This window comes from Gopherus evgoodei, chromosome 9 (genome assembly GCF_007399415.2).
Source record: "Gopherus evgoodei ecotype Sinaloan lineage chromosome 9, rGopEvg1_v1.p, whole genome shotgun sequence".
Classification (NCBI taxonomy): Eukaryota; Metazoa; Chordata; order Testudines; family Testudinidae; genus Gopherus; species Gopherus evgoodei.
The window spans coordinates 44200029-44210353 of NC_044330.1; the positions used below are offsets into that span (position 1 = coordinate 44200029).

General features: G+C 44.7%; 2 protein-coding genes across 2 annotated transcripts in view; both read right to left on the reverse strand.

Moving 5' to 3' along the window:
• LOC115657773 (G-protein coupled receptor 35-like) overlaps positions 1-8233 on the reverse strand; it is a 30190-nt gene extending 21957 nt beyond the window's left edge. Inside the window, exon 1 of the mRNA XM_030575984.1 lies at positions 7595-8233. The gene's annotated coding sequence lies outside the window, so the exon portion shown is untranslated. The remainder of the gene's footprint in view (positions 1-7594) is intronic.
• On the reverse strand, positions 1453-8310 carry LOC115657775 (G-protein coupled receptor 35-like). Its single transcript, XM_030575986.1, has 2 exons — positions 8227-8310; positions 1453-3751 (listed from the first exon to the last, which is right to left on the reverse strand). The coding sequence occupies exon 2, from the start codon at positions 3734-3736 to the stop codon at positions 2825-2827; it is 912 nt and encodes a 303-aa protein (XP_030431846.1). The 5' UTR covers positions 3737-3751; positions 8227-8310; the 3' UTR covers positions 1453-2824.
• Positions 8311-10325: the final 2015 nt, after the last annotated feature.

A 10325-nucleotide genomic window follows, 5' to 3' on the forward strand; every position in this document is an offset into this window, starting at 1 on the left:
TATATCAGCAGCTCCCCCTGTTGGTTCTTATGACTGGTGAGCCACAATGCCTCTTGATCATCTACTGAGGCTGCACCGTAGAAGTAGCTTGCTAGCGCCAGCATTACTGTTTGGAAATAGACTTGGGAGTGTTTCACTGCAATAGGCTGCTGTACTCATTTCAAGCATATGAGCCTGACTTTTATCGTCACTGACTGAGCCCATTCAGCATATCATTTTCCATTCAAATGCTATGTAACATGCATAATGCAATCAATTCTAGGCTCCCACACAGCAAGAGGAGTCAAGTTTTCCTTCACCAAATGATGGAAGCATAGAAGCCCCAATAATAATTTACAATGCCCCATCTACACACGCTCACATCCACTGCGCCATTAATTCTCAAATAGAAATTAGACATCAGTTTGAACCACAACTTCATAGGGGCCCACACTTGACATTTGGTGAAGTTGGAAGCAGCTCCTAACTTTGCAGCTGGGGTAAAATGCACTTTCATTTGCACACCATGCTCAGTCAGCCAACTGCTAATTCATCATCACTTTTCTCCTCCATCAGTGTCTTAGGTCTGAATTCTGTCACCCTCACGTTGACTTAGTGCCTCATTCCAGAGGTAGTGCTAGCATGATTAATGGAACTACTCATGCAGCAAAGTACTATTAGTCAACATAAGGGTGGCAGAATATGACCCTCCTCCAGAGGGTGGCTAGAATTTGCATAGATTATAAAGCCAGAGGGACCATTGTGATCATCTAGGCTAACCTCCTGTATAACACTGCCAATAGGACTTCACTAAATAAATTCCTTCTACAAGTGACCCTTCTATGAGGCACTAACAGCAGCAACAGTAGCTTGGTTTAAATATCTAGGTGCTCCTCTTAAAACTAACATGCACCATTGGCTTCAGCATCCAACCAGAAACCTGGGAAAACGAAATATCTTACCTTGGAACCCCTGAACATCATTCCCACTGGTATAATCCCAGGCACATCATCTTTCACAATGCTATCATCATTTACTGTGGAGGAAGGGCAAATGGCATTTAGAACCCTTGAGCAGAGTCCACACCATCAAGGATTCCTTCCTTCCTACAAAATAGAACCCCTTTCTATTCTCTCCAGCTCAGCCACATTCCGCTTCACAGGGGTACATAACTGAGGTTGTGGTTTTGGTGAGCCCCTAACTCAGGGTGTATTAAGTACAATTTAGCTACCTTTTAATCACACAATACAATAAGAGAAATATTTCATTACCCTAACATCCAAAACTGAAATGAATAACCAAAAATTGTTCAAAGGAACACACTGGCATAGTGAATGCCACTGAAGTACTTTCATATTAGCTCTGCTCCCAGATCATGAGATGATGGCAGCAGACAGCACCTTCCTCTCTCACTGTAAGACTACCCTTGTAAGGCTGTTACTGAACTCTGTAGAAATTAATTCAGTGAGATCATAGCCTCATTTCTTCACATTTTATTGTTGCTATTTCACTTCATATAATTTTCCATGTCACACAACACACAATACTTTGTACATCTCCCTCATCTCATAGAATATTAGACCCTTTAATTATTATTACAAACAGGAGAAAAACCTCCATAATTGTAACAATGCACCAGATTAAAAGAAAACTTCCACAGAAATTGAGCCTTGTTCTTATATCACCAGTGTAGGCCCCTTTACTAGACGGACCTCTGAACTTTGTTGGGACTGTCCCAACTGGGAAGATCCTGTGTGCTGCAATTTAGCCTTAGAGACCACAACTCCCAAGATGCCTTGGGGAAAAAGTGAGACACTTCCTCTTCCAGGGAGTACAGGGAGAGAGGCGGTGGACTCCATTTTGGGGAAAGGGCGAGATTGCTGGTGTGGGGCTCTGTCCATACCAGGAGCTGCTGCTAGGAAGTCAGGAGGTGCTGCTGAGAGCCTGTAGGGGCTTTGACTTAGGCACATGCCACATTATTATTATTATTAGAATAGGTTTATTCCTGGAGGTTCCCAGGGCACACCATTGAGTGTGTACAGGGGCCAGTATGCGGAGGCACTGCCAAATTTAAATTCCTTTAGGAGTAAAGGGACTGCAGCAGAGGGGTGGATAGAGGATTCCCACCTATCCAACATCATCACTGGGCTACTCAGGATCTCCTTTAATGTCAACAACATCAGGCATACAGATGAGTGTTGCCTGCTCCCGAGTCACCCAGGGAGGAAAGGGGGGTTACACCAGTAGTTTACTAGTGTTGGTGATAATTCTGCTAATTGAGATAAGCTAAATTCCAATGGCAGCTTCATTCTTCAAATGTATACTGTTTGGCTGAAAGCAGCAGGAAGGAAAATAACATATTGTAAATTATGCAAACCCAATATAATGTGAAAGATACACATCTCAGTATTTACATTCTGATACTGCATCGGTTTTATTACAAACACATTCACAGCAGTACAAGAAACTAACTGACCCTTGTACTGTTGCGTGAAAGCCGCCTGTAGTTAGCTGGTTAATGCTGTATATGCAAAGGAAAGCATGTCAGTAATAAAATACGCATATGCATAGCTTCAAAGAGAAACATTGATCCTGACTGGAATCTCAGTTACATTGGTATAAATCAGAAGTAACTTGGTTGAAATCACTCGAGTCAGAATGCTGTAAGACGAGTATAAGTGAGATCAGAATCAGGTACACTTTGACGAAGTTTTTGTGACTATTACCCATGATAATAACAGACTTTATGGCAAGTCAGTGGAGCTATGACAATTTATATGTGCTTTGGATCTGCCCTTGTATCACACATTTTTTTGTGATCACTTAGCACATTTGTGGTTGTGATTTAGCTTTCATTTGATCTAGACTTCAGAGATTTAAAAGGGGGTAACAGAGAAGAAGCTTCCTGAAATTCCTTGGCTACAAAGTAATAACAAAGAGTATCCAAGCAGCAGTTAGAATTTGCTACCCATGCAGCCACACGAATGAAAAGGCTTGCATTGTTGCGTAAAGAGCAGGCAGCTCCAGTTGCGTCCATTGCATACCTAACAAGTAGCCCGACGTTAAAAGGTAAAAAACATATGATAAATACACTCAGGTTCATAGAAACAATCCAGAGAGCCTTCTGGATTGATGTTTCCTCAGGTGGACTCATGTTGTTCTTCATCTTCAGACATCGGATGACTTGAATAGAACAAAAACTCAGTATTACTAGTGGTATAAAAAAACCCAAAATACTTGACAACAGTATAGTTTCTGCAGGGTCATCAGAAGTTTTCCGAAAGCAAGTTTTTGCACTTTTCTCAGTAAATCGTGGATTGAAGTATGCATAAATTATTATTATTATCCAAAGAAATCCGCAGCTAACAGCTGCCTTCAATGGGGACCTGAAATTCTTTGCTTTCAGGGGGTACTTTATTGCAATGAATCGGTCGACGGCTATAAGGGTGATGATATAGATGCTTACAGGCATGTTTGTAAAATATATAGTCTGTATGACATAGCACAGTTTATCTATGGGATGTCCAGTCCTGTGAAAATGCGCAATGAAAGGCAAGGTGAAGACAAGAAAACAGTCTGCAATGACCAAGTTGATCATGTACACTCTGGTTTCTGTCCATTTTTTCAGCTTGCAGCAGAATACCCAGAAGGCAATGATATTAAATATAACTCCAAAAAAGACAAGTGGGATGTAAATAATCAGTTGTAAAAGGTTAAGATTTTCTTGCACTGTGCCGCTGGTGGTGTTGCAGTTCATCCTGATAAGCAGTTACTGCAATGGAAGAATTAAGAGCTATGAAATACAACAGAACACACTGGTGATTAATTTACAACTTATTTATTCTTCTAATATTCACATTTAGTGGTCCAGAGGTTTCCTCTGGTGTTCCCAGCCCTCTGACACTACAGTGCAGTGATTCCACCTTCTACTGTTTCATACAAAATCATATTGCAAAGGTTTTTTTCATTTCCCAAGGACCAAAAATGCCAGAAGCTTATTTAAACAGTACCTGAACTTCCAAAGGTACTGGGTACTCAACTCCAAGTGGCATAGATATACAACCCTCTCACCCTGCTCTCTTTGAGAATTTCATACAACGCTTTCTTCTGAACTCCTGAAACTCTCAATAGACCCACACAGCCCCCTTTTTTTCCTGTCTTCACCAATATGCCTCTTCACACCCAATCTCTTGGTGACATCCAGTCAGCCCATATCCTATCCCTAAGCAGCAATTTGTGAATGACCAACCCACTTATTCCCTTCCTCACTTCAGAATAGGGCCCCATCTCTCTACTCTTAGGCCCAGATCCTCACTGGTATTTAGTTTCCTAAGGCCACCATTTAGGCGCCATTGACATTTTCAAAACCACGTTCAATTACCATCTAACCTTGTAGGGGCCTAAATCCCTTAGGCATCTAAGTTTCTGCCACTAAGGTGCCTCAGCCCCGACACCACTGCACAGCTAACACGCTGCTTGAAGGCCTTGAAGCAGGATGTTCAAACTAGGCAGGGGAACATGCCTGTCTTGTCTGCAGGGCCCAATCCTGTAGGTGTGCTTTGCATGCTTGAGCCTGGATACCTGGCAGACCCATCAGGAGGAGGGCCAGAGATGCAGGCTACCAATAGGTGTATGGGCAGGCAGAAATGAAGGACAGCACAGCAATCACACAAAACAACAGCCGGGGGCACAGGGAAATGCAGGTCATGTATGAGAGAGGTAATGAGTATTACCAGGAGGCAGACAGTGAGAGAGACAATGTCAGCTGCTGGGCGTAGGTGCCTAACTCCAGATGAGCATCTGTGACTGAGGATCCTGAGTGGCAAGAGATGCCTATCTCTGGCTTGTCAGGCATGTGCACCATGTCAGCCGCTTAGGCCCCTCTTCCTGTCCCTTTCCTCAGCATTTCACTCCTGGCTGGCTTTTAGGCAGCTCACTGCTCAGCTTGGTGGCTTCTAAGGTTCCCTTTCTTAGGTGCCTAGCTCCGCTGACCAGACATGGTCTGGACTGCCTGAACACCTAGCTTGGGGCTGAGGATTCCACTAGGCAGTAGGCCACCTAGGGGTTATGTGTTGCAATACTGAGAGGAGCAATGCCTTAATTCCTTTGAGCATCTGGGCCTTAATACTTCCTGCATCGTACAGCTGTGACTGGAGAACCCCAGTGTGCATAAAAGTGGAATGGAGACAGGGGTGAAAGTAACTTACAGGATTTACTGGTACTGCTGGAGTCCTGTGGGGGGCGTGGCCTCATCCGGAAGAGGCGTGGCCTCTCAAGATTTAAAGGCCTTGAGGCACCACTGTGGCTGGGAGACCCAGGGCATTAAAATAAACAAGGGGCTCCCAGCTGAAGAGGTGGCTGAGAGCCCCCTGGGGCCAGGGGCAAATTAAAGGGCCCAGGGCTCTGGCCGCCAGGGGGAACCCCAACCTTTGTGGGGCTAGGGCAGGGATTTAAAGAGCCCGGAGCTCCTGCCACTGAGGGGAGCTCTGAGCCCTTTAAATTTCAGCCACGGCTGGGATTCAAAGGGCTCTGGGCTGCCCGCAGCGGCAGAGAGCTCTGAGCCCTTTAAATCTCAGCCGCAGCCGGGATTTAAAGGACTCTGGGCTGCCCGCAGCCATGGGGAGCTTTGAGCCCTTTCAGTCCCGGCCGTGGAAGCTGGTGCGGTCCAGCATGGCATACTGGCTCTTGCTGGTATGCCAGACTGGACCGGACTGGCTTACTTTCACCTCTGAATGGAGAAGTTGCTGTGGTGGTCCTAGCACAGAGGAGTGATGTCCTCTGGCCCTTCCAGGGGATTATACAACCTGTGTGGGTGTTTCAGACCAACAGTGGGATAGTGCAGAGGGCAGGTCATAGAGAAGAAGAGTGATGGAGGGATCCAGAGAGAATTAGTAATTTAGATTGCAGTCAAGTCAATTGCATTGCTACAGTATTTATATGATACCAGCACTCCAAAGCCAGTGCTTTGTATCATGGCCTATAAAAATTAAGGACCAAATCTCCTTACAGCTTTCATTCATTTCCCAGGTAAAACTCTTAACTACACTCAATGGGTTTGATTCTCAGTTATGCTGAGGCTCCTTTACGGTGACTGGTAGTGTAAAGGGCCTTAATACTAATGCAAATGTAATTTGGTGCCCACTTTGAGCCCCTTTACACTGCCAGAGTGGTACAAAGGGGCCTTAGTGTAAATGAGACTCAGGCTCAAGTATTTTTCTACTTAGGTGTCTGGTGAAAGCGGAGAGGAGCATGTCATTATCTGTACCCAATAAGTCATTTAAAAAAACCAGAAAAAGTGCAACAATCTGCACTGTGTTAGCCAGATGCTTGGTATGATCCAATAAATCTCTCTGCCTTTCATATACACACTGTCCATAGTGGTGGTGATGTGAAATTTGGAATATTCCCCTCTTCAGAAAAATAGACTGAGAGCAGACAACAATCAGTTGCCTTGAGGAAACAGGAGAGAAACTATGTAGTGCAGTTCCCAGCCCGGCGAGGGGGTCGGGTCTCAGAGCCTGGACTCTAGCCTGAGTGGGAATGTCTACACTCCTATTTCTAGCCCTGCAGCCCTAGCCCTGCCAGCCCAAGGCAGTTGACCTGGGTTCTGAGACTTGGCGCTGTGGGTCTTTTATTGCATTTGAGGCGTAACCTAAGATCACTAAAATTATCCATTGCAAGTCAGTAAGAACTTAATTTTACCTGAGCAGATGTTGAGTAAAGACATTGGGATGTGGCCATAAATGTTCAAGGGCCAGCTTCTGCCACCCGCACTCACATCAAAGGGTACCTGACTCGGGGAATACTTCTCTTCAGTGGAGTAAAGGACTGCTCAGTGTGAGGGGGGGGGGGCAATCTTGCCCTATCTGCATACACTTGCTAAGGGGTGGATTGTACAACCTTCACACACAGTGGTGAGCATTTTCATTGACCTAAGTGGCATTCCTCAGCTAAGTGCTCACTGACGAATAATTACTCAATCTAGCCCCTATGTGAATTGGTAAACAAAAGCAAACTGTTCAGTAAACATTACTATAAATGGTGGATGAAACTGAATTTGAAAAAAAGAAAAATATACAGGGAAAGAACTTGCATGCTAACAGAAAATAATCCCTCTTGTGTTTTGAACCTTCCATAACAAGGAACATGACATAGGAGAAATTCCAGTCTGAGAATTAGAATAATTTATTGTTGTCTTTAAAAATATCTTAACTGCTATGCTAGCTAGCTATGCTAGCTCATATCGGACTCAATTTGTGGTCCATTCGAAAGTATTTACAGTAATCTAGGAAAAGAAAGATATCTGCCTTCCGTGTATTAGTCTATACACATTACTTTAAAGTTAACAGCTGTTAAGCATTAATAATTAAGCCACCTGACCACAACAGTTGAGACAAGACCCGCAGAAAGACAGCGCATTTGAAAAAGTGCCATCAAGGATATATGAAAGCAAAATTTTAAAGTGCTGACCTAACTGCTGATTAAGAGCCATTTTAACCTGGAAAATAAAAATGAGTAACCTGCTTACTAATGATTGAGAAACCTCATTGTGGCCCAAGTCTACATTCATTAATGAAAATTGCATAAGAATGATGATGAAAGAATTAAAAGTTACCTGCTTCTTTGTAGCTCACTGTGCAATTAACTAACTCCACAAGAAAAGCTTTGGTTCAGCACAGATTAGTTTATCTGAATGCGATGGAGTACATTTAATAGACTCAGATTCTGTTCCACTGCTTATTGTTCAGGGCACAAGTCCAAAGTTTCTTTTATCACCAGTTCTGAAGACAAAAGGCACAATGCACAAACCTCCGCCTGTTCCTCCAGACTGACTGGTATGTTTCATCATGAAGCTTCCTTTTTAGTGACAGATGTTTCTCTGGTGCCTCCTACCGATTCCATTATTTCAGTTCAACCCTCTGCAGTATGGTTTTCCCCCGGCAAGGAACTGATACTGAATATTCACAGGCATCAACTCAAAGGGAAGTTTACTAATTTGTGGAAGGAAAACTATAATGTTTTGCAGCAGCAGCAAGCCTTACACTGATAGCAGTGGAAAACAAAACCTTTTATTTAGCAGTTCAATGCCAACTAACATTCCTGAGCTGAATTATTATTGGCTGGGCACTTCAGAAACCCAGAAGCAAGGGCAGCAGAACGAGGTTGCACACGGGGGAAGCAATGGCCTATTTATCCCTGGTCTGGCTGTTGTCAGTAAGGGTGTCTGTGATGGGGTGCATAACTCACCATTAGTCTGGTGCCTCCTCCTGCCTGCTCTGGGGATTAGCTCATCAGATCGATGCTCATTCCCACTGTTGCATGCTGCCACTCCATCTCTTTCTGGTCTGCAGCCCCTCTTTCATTCCAGGAACCGCTACACCCTCTTCATGACCTTCCAGCCAGGTCACTCAGTGTTCCCGCCTTCCAGGGTATATCAAAGTCTTTCCTTCAGCAGTCCTAGGCAGGCTTCCCATTCACTGGCTCAGGTGCCACTCCTCCAGTAGCTGGTAGGGGAACCCAAGCCCACCCTCTACTCCGGGGTCCAGTTCCAGGACCCTCAACCCAGCAGTTCTGGGCTTCTTCCCCTCTTCTGCCCTCACGTCTCCTTCCCTGGACTGCTTCTTACAGCTCCTGGCTTCCCTCCTCCCTCTTCCGAGGGAGTGACTTCAGTCTATACCTCTCTGCAGCCTCCAAAGACGCCTCCCCTCCCTCTTCCCAGGGAGTGTCCGCCCTTTCCCAGCAGCAGCCCCGGTCTGGTGCCAGCTTCCTGGTTTTAGTCTGTCTATTCCTGCACTGCTGAAACTGAAATAAATTCTCTGGCTCTTCCTCCAGGTACAGCCTGTGGAATTAATAGGCCTGGCCACTTTAACCCCTTCCAGTCCTGTGTGGGGTGGACACTCCTTCACAGTGTCAATTATGATAGTGCAACTTTTCCTCTGCTAAATGGACTGAAACTACCAACTCTTTCTATGCAGGACAATGAAAAGCCAACAGATGGTATGTTATGGTCACTACCCACTTGAGGTGGTATGGAGCCAATGACACAAAGGTGAAGGCTGTATCTCAGTTACATCTGAGCTATCTAGTTCCCTATACATCTTCTTAAAATGTTCCCAAGTATCTGTTTATATTCTTTGTGGTGCTCATCTGAAGGGATCCTGGTTAGGATTTTATTTTAGGTTCTCTGCCTTGGAGAGTTGGGCAGATCCAACCAAGGAATCATAATTACTCATCAGTTTTGGAATTGCATTCACAAATCAGTGAAACAAGCCCAGATTTGCACACCTACAGCTTTAACAGTCAGATCCTTAGCTGGCATAAACTTGTATTACACCGGTAAAGTCAAGAGAGCTTTGCTGAAGACTTGGCCCTAAAAGTGTAAGGTTCTGATCAATCCCTGGAAGGACTCTCATTGACTTCAATGGGCATTGGGTTGGGCCCAAATATTTTAGGTGTGTAAATGAACTGAAAGATTTTTAGCCCCTGTATCAATTGGTCTTTACGCTGTCAAAATGTGAGCCATCACGTTGCTGGCATTTATTTATTTATGTGGATTTATACCTCCAGTCTATGTAATTGACATTTTATAACTGCCACCTTTCTCTTGCTTGTTGTACGTTGGCTTAAATTCAATTGTCAGAGTTTTGGGTCAGGACTGTGACTTCCTCTGCAGTTGGTCAGTGCCCAGGGTAACTGGGGACTGTGTGCACTACCATAATTAATAAATAATAATTGTCAACAGTAATAATTATAGTTATAAATTGTTATTACTAAGTTCCAACAAGTATTAACCATAATTCATGGCTTGGATCCATACAATCACTTCACCACCAGTAAATCTGGCATGTCTGAATTGCACAATTTGATATTCATAAAACGAGCTCCTCAGATTTATCTGGTATGTTTCAGCTTAAAACTTCCTCTTTGGTGTCATGTTTCTGTGGTGCGCGCTACTTGATCTATTACATCAGTGCAATCTTTTGCATTATGTTTTGGTTCCACTCTGCATTTCAGCAAGGAAAGAAGCTATGAACCTTGGTTATGGCCAAAGTGCACAGAACACAAGTGAGGAAGATTGCTGTAAGGATGGCTTGTAACTCACCCTTGCAGTCCTCAGGGCTGATTAATGCAGGGGCTTTAGGGACTGCCGCCCAGGGCCTCGGGCTAATTAGGGGCCCCGCAGGCCTTCAGCGGCTCGCTGCTTCTTTTCATCCGGCCAGCGTCAAGTCTCTGCACCGCCGGCCGGACACTGGTCCCTGAGCCTCCTGCACCCTGAACCTCCCGCTGCACCCCAACCCCCTGTCCCATCCCTGGTCCCACTCATCCAGCTGGAGCTGCACCCTCTC

Excerpts from the sequence above, each read along its gene's own strand:
- LOC115657775 (XM_030575986.1), bottom strand. The coding sequence starts at position 3,736 with ATGAACTGCAACACCACCAGCGGCACAGTGCAAGAAAATCTTAACCTT.